This window comes from Hemitrygon akajei, chromosome 16 (assembly GCF_048418815.1).
Source record: "Hemitrygon akajei chromosome 16, sHemAka1.3, whole genome shotgun sequence".
NCBI lineage: Eukaryota > Metazoa > Chordata > Chondrichthyes > Myliobatiformes > Dasyatidae > Hemitrygon > Hemitrygon akajei.
Genome location: NC_133139.1, coordinates 16,781,039 through 16,796,711, shown reverse-complemented (window position 1 = coordinate 16,796,711; position 15,673 = coordinate 16,781,039). Strand labels below are relative to the sequence as shown.

The 15,673-nt window shown below is 42.9% G+C and overlaps 1 protein-coding gene across 7 annotated transcripts in view; it reads left to right on the top strand.

Annotated features, from left to right (window-relative positions):
• The window catches only part of LOC140739785 (transducin-like enhancer protein 4), a 253,383-nt gene that overhangs the window by 190,138 nt on the left and 47,572 nt on the right, over positions 1-15,673 (top strand). For 5 of the 7 annotated variants that reach the window (XM_073068307.1, XM_073068305.1, XM_073068304.1 and 2 more), the window contains exon 9: positions 14,112-14,231. The exons of 1 other annotated variant lie outside the window; for it this stretch is intronic. In XM_073068307.1, coding sequence (XP_072924408.1) covers positions 14,112-14,231 — 120 coding nt within the window. The remainder of the gene's footprint in view (positions 1-14,111; positions 14,232-15,673) is intronic. One more of the 7 variants, XM_073068306.1, reaches the window with a different exon arrangement.

Below are 15,673 nucleotides of genomic sequence, written 5' to 3'. Positions count from 1 at the left end.
CATTGCCATGATTACAGATTTTCATGACAAGGCAGACAGTCGCACACAATAAGATGGTGAGGTCTTCCTCACCGAATGCAGGAGATGGCAAGAAGAATCGAGGACCCCATCCCCATGTTCCCTCAGGAGGCTGTGTGGAGACGGGGACTGCAGTCTCCACTTTGCCGGTAATGAAACATGCTGATCTGTTGGTCACAATGTCCGTCGCAAGCTTTGACTTCCTCTCACTTTTCAAAAGGTCTCCTTGCTAAGGCACAATACATCATGGTGAGAGAACACGTCAACTCTGGCACTCAGTGCAAGAATAGATTAGATTTGAAGCACTCCATTTATTTAAAAGCTCTGACATGCAATGCTATTTTAATCACAATTTTAGGTTATTTTGTTCAGTAGGTGTGCCAGTTTAAGGCAGTTTGAGATACAGAGATCTGTATCTATTATTTTTATGTCAATTGGCAGATGCTAACTGGATATAATTACTACTATTTACTGCCAGTTGTCATAGGCAAGTACTCATTATTGGACCCTCTCCCTCTCTCCCCACCCCCTCTCACTCTCCACCCAGTGACCAGAGGAGTTTGTTGAAGGCTCAATATTAATGCTAGTGCTATTGGGAAGTTAAATTTTGCAGCATCCCCAATTACATTGTATTGTGCTAATCTCTCTGGGTGCCGGGGTGGGGGGAGGGGGGGGGGGGAAATGGTCTTGTTGTGAACTGGTAGTAAAGTAAACTTGAATGCACCAAAGTCTGGAAGAAACTTGTGTTTAGCAATTTTAATCTGATATTGCCGGCATTTGTATGGCATTTTTGATGTTCCCAACACGTTAGCATGTTTGTTGCCAATGGTAAATCCATAGTTCTGTCAATCCAGTGATCTTCATCCAATCCTAGATGCTGGGTCAAAAATATCTCACTTTTACTTGTCAGTCTTGAATGGGTGACGTGGAATTCCCAACTTGGCATCTAGACCATTTACAATTTGGTGCAATGGTGTCATAAGAAGAATGCTGAGAGACATCCATAAAGGATGGCATCGTTGCATTTACTGAAGATTAGAGGAACTGGGATAATTGAAAGAGACAGTGGTAGCCTGGTAGTGTAGGTTGGCGTAACACTATTACAGCACCAGTGGCCTGGGTTCAATTCCTGTCGCTGTCTGTGGGGAGTTTGTACATTCTTCCCGTGACCGCGTGGCTTTCCTCTGGGTGTTTAGGTTCCCTCTCTCAGTCCAAAGATGTGCAGGTTGGTGGGTTAACTGGTGAAGTTGGGCAGTGCAGGCTTATAGCCAGTTACTGTGCTGTATCTCTAAATAAATTAAATAAAGTTAAAATAAGTAGGAGTGTCTTAAATTCCGTCACTTCTTAAAATAATGGCAAATACATTTTAGACCTCTTAGGGTTGAATCCACTATTGGAAACAAATTAATGGACTTATCGGGTTCTGGCTCATTGGGTATTTGCCCTAAAGACAACGCATCTATAATAGGGTTTGTTTATCCAAGTTTAACACACAGGTTGATCTCACTAATGGGACCAATTTCTTTCACATTATTGTGGCCAATTAACTTTTCAATTCTCATTTTTTTTAAACTTGGGATGTGGGAGACGACGGGAGGTCCCGGAGGAATTTCTCACAATCCTAGTGGAAATGTACAACTGCACAGCACTGGAGATTAGGATGAAACCCGGGTTGCTGGAGTTGAGAGGTCAACTAATGGCAACATTGTGCTGCCCGAGTGTAAGAGTTCAAATTCCGTTTATTGTTATTCAATTGTACACACATATACAGCTAAATAAAACAACATTCCTCTGGAACAAGGTGCAGTACACAGTACATATAACTCGCATACATAGCATGTAAAGTAATATCACCACAAATAAATTAACAAATAATGAGGAATAACGTCAGTGTGATTCAGCTTTGCTGTGTGAAATCATAGTTCCTCATTTACAGAGCTCATCTTACAGTGTCACTGTGGCCTAAACCACACATCTTGGATGTAGGAAGACGCACATTCAGGAAGTAGTTAGTAAAACAAAAAATGCTAGAAATTATCAACAGGTAAAGGGAGCATCTGTGGAGAAAGAAAAATGGGGTCAATGTTTCAGATTGTTGACTTTTTACAAGAACTAAGAAAGTTAGAAAACAAGCTTGCTTAATGTTGAAGGGGTGGAGAGATCAGAGGGAACAGTGGTGTGTTGAGCTTGTTACTGGTTTTAATCTTACACTGAGAATTCTCCTTAACTCCATCAAACCAGTTCCCCCAAAACCAATCAGCCATGATGGAATGGTGGAGCAGACTCGATGGGCCAAATGGCCCAATTCTGCACTATTCTTATCACCTTAAAATCTAACTTTTCATTATTACCGTGATTGTATTAGTTTCACAACTTATTAAAGGTTGATATCTCACAAGAAGTGATAGACAACAAGAGGCTGTGGTGCTTACTCTAGGTTGGGGTGAAGTGAATGTTTTGAAAATGTTGTCCCCTAGAAAAAAAAGTGTGTTAAGTTCAGCAACTACTGCCACAGAACATCCTCAGTGCATGGAGCCTGTGGAATAAAGGTTGGCTCCATGGTGACACCAGCCGTAGCTTCTCCACATCTGACCTCATGGAAAGGAAACTGGGGGAGATGTCAGAGTTTTCCCTACTCTTCGTTTATTTTTCAATGCCTGTTTTCACTCTGCCTGTTAGTAATTCAGTGCACAGTTGACGTAATTAGTCCTTATTTCTGTGAGAGTATCACCTGAAGTCAAGTTTATTGTCATTTAATTACGTACATATATATAACCATATAATGTATATAACAACAAGACAATGTTTCTCTGAACCAGGGTGTAAAGCACAGTAGTATACATAACACATGACACATGATAACTTGGGAAGGTAAGGATAAAATCTACAGTTAATCATGCATAAATAAACTAAAGCACATCAATGTTAAATATTGTAAGGCACGGAAGAGATTAAGCAGTGACATTTCAAATATGATGCGGTCGGGAGTTCAGAAGCCTAATGGCCTGGGGGAGAAACTGTTTCCCATCCTGACCGTTCTTTTTTTTATGCATCGTAGTCTCCTGCCTGATGGTAGAAAGTCAAAGAGAACACTGGATGGATGAGTGGGTTCCTTAATAATTCTAAGGGCCCTGCGCACACAGTGCTTCTGATAAATGTCCCTGATGGATAGTAGGGAGACCCTTATGATGATTCCTATTCCACACTAATAATGCTATTTTGATGTTAGGGGTCACACATTCAAAGTTCAAGGTAAATTTAGTATCAAAGCATGTATATGTCACCATTTACTATTCTGAGATTCATTTTCTTGTGAGCATTCACAGCAGATACAGAGAAACCCAGTAGAATCAATGAAACACCACACGCAAAGACGGCTGATGATGCCTCACCTGGCTGTGTTTTCCTCACTTTGCTATTAATCTTCAGAAGATGCTGCAGAAATACAAATACAAAAAAAAATTATTAAGTAAGAAATAATATTAAGAACATGAGTTGTGGAGTGATTCAAGGATTCTACAACACATGCTCTCAATATTGGGCCAATGACCACCCATCTTCCTCTGAAGACATTGGTATGTTCAGAGTTCATCAACGCTTCTGCAATCCTTTGCATCCACTGTACAGGGGATTGGCCTATACAGCTTCACCAGCCTTGCCTGTTTCCACCTCTCACAACAGGGACGTAGGGTTGGTCTTTGAGAGACAATATTATTTATTACTTAATATTTTAGGTGGTGGGGTGGAGATGACGTCTCTACCAAAGGTGGTGTAAGATGCTCCTTCCCTCAATTAGCCTGCAAGCCACCCATGGGAAAAATGTAGCACCTGCTTAGCCCTCCCCGTTAGGGTCACGTGAAGTCATGGGAGCAGGTGGTGGATGGTTGTGTGAGCAGCCGGTGCATATCACAAAACCTGCTTGTGCAACCACTATTACCAGGCAGACAATCTCTGAAGAGTCTTGATAATGGTTGGAGTCACCCGTCTTGTAAAGACTCTGCCCAGAAAAAGGCAGTGGCAAACTGCTTCTGTAGAAGAATTTGCCAAGAACAATCATGATCACCATGATCGCCCACGTCATACAACACAGCACATAATGACGATGACTACTTCTTCCTCTTCTTCAGGTGTTTTCCCCCTGAGCAATATCAGAAAAGATTAATAGCAAAGTGAGGGAAACACTCAGCAGGTGAGGCAGCATCAAACCTTTAACATTTCAGCTCAATGCCCTTTCATCAGAACAGGTAAAGAAAGAAACTTAAATAGGCTTTAAGTTGCAGAGGAAGTCTTAAGGGGTGGAGAGAACAAAATCTATATAAAAAGAAAAATATGGCAGTGACAGGAGATCAGATGAAGGAATGAGGTGGAGTGTGGAAGTTGAAGTGATTAACAGTTTGCTTTATTTGTCACATGTACATAAAAACCAATAATTTTGCATCAAATCAAATCACCGAGGCTTGTAAGTATTGCCATGCACCCGGCACCAATGTAGCATGCCTTCAACTCACTAATCCTAACCGCACATCTTCGGAATGTGGAGCACCCGGAGGAAACGGGCGGGGTGACGAGGAGAACGTTCAGACTCCTTACAGAGAGCAATGGGAATTGAACCTCAGTCTTACAGCAGGTACTGAAAAGGATTGTGCTAACTTCCACGCTTGCCTCTGTCTGTGGGAGGCACAAAACAGAAGCCAAATGAGGCTTGAAATTCCAGAGTAGGGCGAAGGAAAATAAGTTGATCGTTGGAATGGGTGATAATCTGAAAGTACTGAAGCAGTGTTGAATCCCAAAGGCTGTAATATGCCAAGGTGAAAGATGATTTTCGTTTGACTTTGATTGGAACAAAGCTGGGGCAGAGAGGCCTCAGAGTTGAAATGGATGGACAGCTGGGATAGGAGGATTATCCTCACACACTGCTTTTGGAGAGCAGATGAAGAACTGTCCCAGTTCACTCTTGCAATCTGTACAGATGTTGAGCAGGATAGAAGCAATATGAGTGGTTTTGGCACGGCACACAAAGTTCTGGAAGAACTGCACAGGTCGGGCAGCATCTACGGAGAGGAATAAACAGTTGACGTTTTGGGCCGTGTCATGGTTTGGAGTCTTGTGTGTCTCGATGACCTGAAGAGCTATGTTCACAGGAGTCAGGGCTTTGTGCTTTAGCTCTTGGTAGAGTCATCCATGCCAATCAGGTCAAAGGGTAGAAACCACACTAAGAGTGGTCCACTGGTCCTCCAGGTTCAGGGGTTCAGCTCAGGGCTACGACCCTGACTGGTGAAACAAAACTGCTATGGAAATAGTAATGAAGAATCCTTCAACATCTGAGTGTGACGGTAAACCAAGAGGAAGCTACTGATATGATGAAGACTGAACACTGCCAGAGATGGAGGAACTTCATTGCTGCCCTAAATGCCAGTGGTGTGTTGGGTATAAGTGAGTTTCAGGCTGAGACCCTTCATCAGGACTGGAAAGGAAGGGGGAAGAAGCCAGATAAGAGTAGGGGGAAGAGTACAGGCTGGCAGGTGCTGGCTGAAGTCACAAGAGGGGTAAGGTGGATGGGTAGGTGATGGAGGTGATGGTGATTGAAAAGCTGGGAGGTGATAAGTAGAAAAGGTAAAGAGCTGAAGATGAAGGAAATTATAGAGGAGGGTGGATCAGGGGAGAAAAGGAGGGAGGAAGAAATGGTTCTAGCATCCTGAGCTAGCACTGGGGAAATCAGTACCCAGACAGGCTGCATTGCCTCTGATTAAGAGCTGAAACTGCTCTCTCTGTTCCCCTCCTAACTCCAGGCCTGGTAAAACTGGCCTGCAATTGACATCCAAAAGCACAGTGCAAGAGCCAAGGCTGATCTTGAGAACTTCTTCGTAATAGTGTTTCAGAATCGTTCAAGAGCCCCAGAATTGGAAGATAGAAATCACCCAGCTGTTTGCAGCTAGTCGGAACACCACAATTCTCCTTACTGCACCACTCTGCCAGATTGTTTGAGTTAGTAACTATGGCAAGTGGTTAATACATTGGTGTAATGTTACCCCAGTGCTTTCTGACCCTTTGCCTTCACTCTGAAGCCATGGTGTAGCAGGGACAGCGAGTAGTCATTTAATTTTTGTTGACATAAATATTTACAGCTTGCATCCAGTGCCAAGTCTGATTTACATTGTCAGATGGTGAGCAGCCTGCTGTGAGATGAGAAAAATGATGAACAACACGTGTTTTGCTTTTTAATCTGAATTGGAAATCTTGATGGAATGTGCGATGGCCAAAATGTATCACATGCCTGTGGTTTAGTGAGAGGGTTTCACTTTGCAGTCTGGCTAAGATGTTCTTCACACAGTGAATGACACAACCAAATAGACCAGATCCTGCTGGTGAAGAAATTGGTTCCAAAGAAGTCTTCCTTGCACTGTTAAATGAAGGAGACCATTCAGTCCAAGGAATCTGTGCTAGCTCTTCAATTAAAAACATCTCGTTGGTAATATGATTGTGGTTATATGGTATTGGTAAAGTTTATTTTCCACTCCTTCCTCCTTGAAGTGAGTGACCATAGCCAGGGGTGACATTCAAAGGTCACATTGAACAATGTTATTCAAACATCAGGCAAGATCACAGCCTGACCGAATGGAAATGCCTATGAGAGTCAAGATTATTTAATGTCATTTCCAGTATGCAAGTGTAAAGGAGAATGAAATAATGTTACACTGGATGCAATGCAGCACAAAAAAAAAACACAGTAAGATAAAGAACACAATGATGAAACACTATAAATCTAAATACATAGGTAGTCTATATACATTAATTGATTGTATGTTCTAAAAATTATGCTAGGCACAGGGGTGTCTGTAGATATAGTGACAGGCAGGAAATTAGAAATAGTAGTTGTCGGGGATGTGGGGGGGGGGGTTATGGAATGCAGGTTTAGTGGGTGGAGGTGTAGATCAGCTTTACTACTTGGGGAAAGTACCTGCTTTTGAATCTGGTGGTCCCGTTGTGGATGCTATGTAGCCTTCTCCCTGATGGGAATGTGCTGGGATCCTTCTTGGTATTGCTTGCCTTCTTCTGGCACCTTTCTGTATATACGTATGTCCTTGATGGTGGGTAGGCTGGTGCCAGTGATGCTTTGGGCAGTTTTGACACGTTGTAAAGCCATACTGTTTGCTACAGTGCAGTCTCCATGCCATGCAGTGATGCAGCATGTTAGGATGCTCTCCACTGTGCATCAGTAGAAGGTCATGAGTGTCGATGTGCACAGTCCAGCTCTCTTCAGCCTCCTCTGGAGGTAGAGGTATTGGTGAGATTTCTTAATTGTGTAGTATTTGTTCTGGAACCACTGCAGCAGGGGTTCCCCAACTTGTACTCTTGCCATTAACCTAGGTGTCTGTGGACCCCAGAATGGGAGCCTCTGCATTGGAGGTTTGCAAGGTGTACTTGTCCAAGTGTTTGAAATTATTTGTAGTTTCCACTGCTGTGTTGCCAATATAAAGAGTGGAGTGAGTTGTGAGCTCTCCTGAAGTCAATAACCATCGCCAAGTCCTGAAGAAGGGTCTTGGCCCAAAGCGTTGACTGGTTATTCATTTCCCCTTATGTTGCCTGACCTGCTGAGTTTCTCCAGCACGTTGTGTGATATTTTTTCTAGATTTACAGCATCTGCAGAATCTCTTGTATTAACTATCCCCTTTGCCTTATTGACAGAGAGGTTATTCACCTGGCGTTGGGCCTTCAACTCTTCCACCTCCTTTCTGTAGGCCATTTCGTCATCATTGGTGATCAGCCACAAAAGCAATAGGAGGCCAAGAATGGAAAAAACCTACCAGTTCTGGTTGATACTTCCCAGTCCATCAAAGGCAAGGTCCTCCCTCCCATTGAGCACATCTACAAAAGGCATTGCCACAAGAAAGCAGCATACATCATCAGATCCCTGCCATTCAGACCATGCTCTCTTCTCGCTGTTGCCATCGCTAGGGACGTACAGGAGCCTTACATCCCACGCCACCAAGTTTAGGGACAGTTAATACCTTCAACTATCAGGCTGCCGAATGAGTGTGAGTAACTTTGCTCACCTCAACTCTTGAACTGATTCCACAGCCTATGGACTCACTTTCAATAATTCTACAATTCATGTTCGTTGATTGTAAATTTACTTTGAACTTTGACCCGATGCCAGTCTCATGCCATTCTTGCACATTGACAGCCTTGAGGGGAATACCTGCTGATCATGTCTTGAAACCAAGTTAATCCACAGCGATACCAGGTTTGCATTGCCTGTACTAAACAAAACAACAGTACATTCCATCCATTTGTTTTGCACGATTTGATAGTGGAAATAGTACCTGGCAGCTGAAGCTTTCGCAATGCCATGAGTTGTGGAAATTGTGTCAAGCGCCAAAGAGCTTGGCAGTGAATTTCTTGACCACAATAGGTTTATCATCCAAAGAATGGTTCACATCTCGTAGCACTTTTGCCTTGGTGTAGGAATGTTGCGGGTTTGGTTACTTTTAGAGGTGTCTCATCAGATGAGATGATAAACTCATCTCAAAGTCAAAGTATGTATATTTTTATTTAATCTGAGGTGCAGCGCGCAATGGGCCCTTCCGGCCCTTTGAGCCACGGCGCCCAGCAGCCCCCAACAACTCTGATCCTAACCTAATCATGGGACAATTTACAAGGACCAGTTAACCCGCCCGATATGTCTTTGGACTGTGGGAGGAAACAGGAGCACCTGAAGAAAATCCGTGCATTCTTCAGGGAGGACGTACAGTTTCCTTACAGAGGATGCTGGGATTGAACTCTGAACTCCAATGTCCCGAATTGTAATGGCGTCACACTAACTGTGGCGCCCTGTGTTACGTTACCATGGACATGGTGTATGTTACCATTGACTACCTTGAGCTTAACTTTCTTGCAGGCATTTGCAGGCACAGTTATCTGATCTCTCTAGCGATTGGAAAGGATCCAGTGACCCAATTTTAACGAAGTACTGTGAAGTGACTGATACCCTGAGCAACGTTTATTGCTCAATCAATGAGAAACCCACTCAAACTCACTGAGAACTCTTTATTTGGTCTTTCTCCTCCTTACTATTGGAGGAGCTGTTGTGTAAATTAGCTTCTGTGTTTCCTTCCTTATGATAGCAAGCACCTTTAAATCATTTTGAGTGATCAGCAATGTGAATTAACGGCAAGGATTTCTTATGTAGCGTCTGCAACTCTCCCCCAAACCATAGCACTCCCAGGGAAATAAAATCCAGAGCCCATATCACATAGGGAAAGAGTGAGAGAAATTCCTTCCCATCCCGCCTTACTCAGGCCCTCATATTGTGCATATTTTTCCTTGATCAAGATGACTTAACATTGGCTTTTGACACACAGGGAGAGTTCCACGTTTCATCTTGAGGCTCCAGAGCAGAGCTCAAAGTAAGCAAGCACAGAGCACAAATCCCAATTGGCTAGCCGAGTAAATAAGTAGCAGCGTAGGTAATGAATAGGTCTCCAAACAAACAAGAAGATATCGATAGTAAAGAGCAGTGCCGGTGGTGGGGGGTGGGGGGGAGAGTTTTCTCCCCTTTTCACTGTAACGCCTCATTTGTTTTCAGCCAACACAGAGGTGTGTGTGGCTCCAGGACATCAAAGCATTTTGTACATTCACACTTGAGTTTTGGGACTGTGCCCAGGGATTTCCTCCAGTCTTGCTTGTTTAAGTGAGCTTTGGCAATTTGATAAGAGAGGTCACCAGGAGGTCAGAGTGACCAGTGGCTTCAAAAAGGGCTTGTGTTTGTCTAAATTAATCCAAGTGGCTGTGCTTAACTGTATTTGATTAGTTCACTGAGTATACTTTTACTTGAGGGATTTTATTTGAAAGGAGCAGCTGGTGTATTTAAGTGATGAAGAAATTTAAGATAAGGAAGACAAAGGTCACAATTGAAGGGTATTTTCATCAGCAAGCTGCCCCTATAACTTCTTCTATTACCCAGTCCTGAAACTTGTTCACTTAGTGAATTAGAATCAACATGCAAAATAATTCTAGTTACAATAATCACTCATGGTGAAACAATTAAAACAAATCTCCAATCTCGTTTCCCCATCTTGGTAATTTTAATAGCTTGAACTACACACTCAATACATACAATCATATGCAGAGTCCTTTGACATACAGGTTTCTCTAGAGGTTGAGATTATATTCAAATTTCTTCTCCAAAATATTTCCAGTGATTATACAATCATCCCAGAAGACCCTTAATACATAATCTTCATCCCAAGTACACAATACCTTTTCAGCCTTCAATGTTTAATTTCATCCGCCAAATATAACATTTCCATCCCAGTCGTTTTAATTCTCAGAGCTCTCCCGTATACGTTCTTCAACCTTAGCTCCTCCAGCAATCTACGATCTCTAACACCAAATCCAATATATAATCTTCATCCCAAAAGACCTCACATTTATAATCATCATCTGCAGTCTCTATAGATAAGATCTTCAGTCCTTCAATTTAGATTTTCCAATTTGATGATCATTATTCCCAGAGCTTCCCAATACATGATCTGAATCCTGCATTGACGCTAATGCTCAGATTACGCACGGCACTGTACAACTAACGAAGTGCTGCTTGAGTCGTACAATCAGAGCCAGAACTCTCACTTATTTTACAGCAAGCTCCCTCAAACAGCATCACAAAGCTCTATGTTGTCATCACAACTGTGTCAAACTTCTATGGATGTGTACTGGAGAGTGTATTGACTGGCTGCATCATGGCCTAGTATGGAAACACCAGTGCCTTTGAACAGAAAACCTACGAAAGATAGTGGATTCAGCCCAGTACATCATTGGTAAAACCCTCCCAATCATTCAGCATATCTCCATGAAATACTGTCGTAGGAAAACAGCATCCGTAATGAGAGTTCCCCACCACCCAAGCCATGCTCTTTTCTCGCTGCTGTCATCAGTTAGAAGGTACAAGAGCCAGAGGACTCGCACCACCAGGATCAGGAACAGTTACTAGCCCACAATCATCAAACTCTTGAACAAAAGTGAACAACTACACTCACTTGCTCAACCATTGAGATGTTCCCACAACTAAAAGGTCTCACTTTAAGAACCCTTATGTTCTATTTCATGTTCTCATTATTTATTGCTATTTATTTACATTTGCATTTGCACAGTTTGTTGTCTTCTGCACTCTGGTTGATCTTTCATTGATCCTGTTATTGTTACTATTCTATAGATTTGCTGAGTATGCCTGCAGGAATATGAATCTCAGGGTTGTATGTGGTGACATATATGTACTCTGTTCATGAGATTTACTGTGAACTTTGAACTTTTGGATCTGCAAGGGCCCTAGGTTTAAGATCTCAGCCAAAAGTTTTCACCTGTAAAACTACAAGTGTATGTGAGCACATTCGACCTTTTCAGCCCACAAAGTATTTGAGCCACCAAGTATAATATTTCCATCCCAGTCATATTAATTCTCAGGGCTCCCCACAAAGTGATCACGCACAAAATACTGGAGGAACTCAGCAAATCAAAGAGCATTTACGGAAGGGAATAAACAGTCGGAGTTAAGAGATTAGGAGATTTTTTAGATTTTTTTCTGAAATTTTTTTTTGCACCTGAGTCCCTGAAGCAGGATTGTAACCCACAACCTTGTGACTCAGAAATAAATTGGGTACGAAATGAGCGATAACTGATGCTATCTGATCATTGGACTTGTCTTCCAATAAAGGAATATTCAGTAGCCCAAGATCAAATCCTACCATGGCAATCTGAGATCTTAATTCTGTTTAAAACAATTTGGAAATAAGGCAAATATTTTAGTGATAAAATATAAGTATCTAACTGGTTTTCTCTACCTGTGCTGTCTGTCTACTAACTCTAACCTCCTTGATATTAAAAATAAGTGTTGGAAGAACTCAGTAGGTTAAGCAAAAACTGTAGAGGAATGTTTTCAGTCAACGTTAGGGCCAAGATCTTTGCATCTGGACTAGATGGAGGCTCTTGAACTGAAACAACAATTGTCCATTTCCATAAACATTTGTTGCTTAACCCACCGAGTTCCTCCAGCAGCTCATTTTCCCTGGCTTCAGACTGCAGCACATGCAACTTCTTGTGTCTCTGACAAGTCTGACTTTTTAATTGCTCCTCAGCAAGTTCACTTGGTTGTGTTAAGCTGCTACCATCGGTTCAAGGAGTCACCAGCTGAAGGCAATTAAAGATGGGCAACGTATGGCTGACTTATCAACCAGACCCTCTTGCAAAGGGCGAAGGAATTTGACCATTTCTGAGCCAATGCAATTTATTGAGGTACAGTGTGGAATAGGCTCTTCTGGTCCTTTCAGCCATACTGCCCCAACAATCCTCGAATGTAATCCGTGCCCATCACAGTACAATTTACAATGACCAATTAACTTACCAACCAGTAGGGAAGAAGCAAGAGCACCCGGAGGAAATCCACATGGTCATGTACATACAAATTCCTTACAGGCAGTGGCGGGAATTAAACCCTGGTTGCCTGTACTGTAAAGTGTTGTGCTAACCATTACGCTACCGTGCTGCTTGGTTAATTTAATGGTCAAGTCAAATCGGTTTACTGTCATGTTCACAAGTACAGTGCAGGTCAGTACACTGAAAATCATTGTTTATAGCAGCATCAGAGGCGGACAACACACAGAATATAAATTATAGCATATAGTGATCAAGCAACTCTGCAGAAGTAAGACACAAAGACAAGACTGTAATGGTGCAAAAAGTGGTCCATTGTGTTCCACTGAGGAGGTTGGGTTAGGGTTGTACAAGTCAGTTCAGGTACCTGATGGTTGTTTGAAAGTAGCTGTATCTAAACCGTGAGGTGTGGGACTTGAGGCTTCTGTACCTCCTGCCCGGTGGTACCAGCAAGAAGAGGGCATTAGAAGATGGTAAAGGTCCTTGACAATGGATGCTACCTTTCTGAGGCAGCGTCTCCTGTACACGTTCTCAGTGATGTGGAGAGCTGTGCTTGTGATGGACCAGACTGTGGTCCACAACTTCCTGTTGCCTCTTGTGTTCCCCTTTGTTGGAATTGCTGCACCAAGCTACAATGCAGCCAGTATCACCTGCAGAGGGTAAAGTACTTGGTGAGATGCCAAACCTACTTTGGCTTCTAAGAAAGCAGGCATTGGTATGCCCTCTTCATGATTACATCGTTGTGCTGGACCCAGGGCCAGTCATCCAAGATGTTAACACCCAGGAATAAAACTGATGGTCAGGACCATCCACGGAATGTGGAATTCATTAGAACACAGATAAAAGCTTTCAGGGGCTTGTGTAAATCATTTTGTCAGTATTAATTTATTAATATTATTTGTTTTGTATTTGCATAGTTTGTCTTCTTTCGCAAATTGTTTGCCAGACGTTGCATGTGGTTTTTCATTATGTTGTGTTTCAACGATGGAAGTTCACAGTACGTTTATTATCAAAGTATTTATAAGTTACACAACCTTGAGATTCAACTCCTAAAAGGCAGCCACAAAACAAAGAAACCAAAAAAAAACGTGATAAAAAGACTGTCAAACACCCAATGTGCAGGGAGGAGGTGAAAAAACAAATCACGTGCACAATATGTACAAGCAAACAGCGTTCAGAACTGTAGTCCACAAAGACAATCTAGTCCACAGACCCTTAGTTCAGTGAACTGAACTGGCCCGACCTCGTCTCAGGCCCCAATACCCCTGACCTTTTCAATCCGCTTAAATCATTCAAATATCAGAAACATTGTTCTACTGTCAATGCCTGCAAGAAAATTAACCTCAGGGTTGTATATGGTGACATACACTTGCTTTGATAATAACTTTATCACAAAATGGTGTCACAGTGTTAATAGTTTATATCTACTCACCAATTGAACTATAACAGGTTATTGTTCTTTACAGTCTGTGCACAGTAGGTTTCCTTAAAAACATTTCCCACAGGACCCTTGGGTCCATTTTCACCGAAGTGGCAGGTCTTGCTCTAAAAGGCCATAAGAAACTCTGGGGTTTAAGATGATGCATATTTGATGAGGGGAGGCAGAAACTTGGGGGGGGGGAGGGATGGTGTCAGACAATTAATGCATTTCAATGTCGTTTCCCCAGAGTAAATCTGTGTCTCCGTCCGACAGTCTACGCGCTGAAGACAAGCACAGAGGCTCCCTCGACTACACCACCGAAGGCAAGAAGAGGAAGTGTGATGATAAAGACTCGGTGGGACATTATGTATGTTAAAGAGCTCGTTTCGTAGCATTGACGCCACAAGTGAGAGCAAGGGCGTTTGAATTTGGATCTCAGGCTTGTGTGCAAAATGCTAGAGGTTAGGTTCCACAGGCTTTTCAACAAATGTCTGCAAATTCTTCCCCCACCCCATTGATGTAAAGCAGGCCTCCTCTGACTAGGTTCCTTGTGAATCCGAGCGTGTGGCGGTTGTAACCCTAGGGGGTCCTAGCAAAAGAACGCAATGACAAAAACATGTCACAAGAACTAAGGGTGTTGATGAACAGGAAAGTATGTGTTACTTTCAAGGTTCTAAATCCCATTAGATCTCCTGGAGTGGGTCAGAGGGGTACATGGTTTAATCACAATAACTTTATAAATACAGTGTGATGGGGAAGATGCTACATGAAGTGTGACACAGGAAATGTGTGTTACAACCACATTTTTAAAATATTCTATCAGGGACAAATATAGATGAATAACATCGTCAGCATCTTCATCATTAAGTTTAAAAACGCTAGTTATAGTGATCAGAAGTTTCCCTCAAGTTCGGGGAAAATCATCGCTCTGCTCCTTTAGTCAGTAAGTCGCGAAGCTAGTTCGTATAACCCCAGTTCCTGTGTAGTTGGAAATAGCAGGGATCATCTCGCATTAGCTTGTACTTCTTGATCCACATTTTCTTCTTAATCCCCCCCCCCCCCACCAAGCCTGGAATGTGCCTCTGTATTGGTTGCCTGGATTTTAATGGTTGGAATATGGCCTGTGAGCCCAGGTCCCTGATTGGACCTGGCTCCCAGAGCAAGGTATGGCCCACCCTTGTTCATTAGCCAAACAGAAGGTTCTAGGTGCAAAGGAAACTCAAAGATTGAAAGTACATCTGTTATCAAAGTACGTATACAGAATACAACTCTGAGGTTCGACCTCCCACAGGCAGCCTTGAAACAAAGAAACACCATGGAACCCAATGTGCGGAAAAAAGAACAAATTGCGCATATGGCAAAGGGCGAGCGAGAAACGCATGGAATATCAAACATCAAAGCAGTAGTATCCAGCTCAGTTCAATTCAGTGCCGTGCTGATAGCCCACTGCAGGCCGCAGGACCACTCTTTGCTAAAACGGCCCCCCGGTCCACATCGATCGTCCCGATTAAACAGTTTCAAAAACAGCAAAAAAAAGAGTAACCAGAATCCAGGAACGTGAACTTCAAAGTCCCCCTAAACGACTCCACAGCCTCGCCGATCAAACCTTGCAACTTGGATCCCAAGAGTCCTGTACTTTTCTCCGACAGTCGAGAGGGAGAGGAAGGCTAGTCAAACACAGGCAGTCGACCCACGGTCCTCATCGACCTTGCTTGATGCCTCATTCGGAGAGAAGCAATGGAGTCGATCGTGGGCTCACGTCCTCGGCACCTCCGTTGGAGGAAAGCAGGGGAGTCAACCATTGCTTCC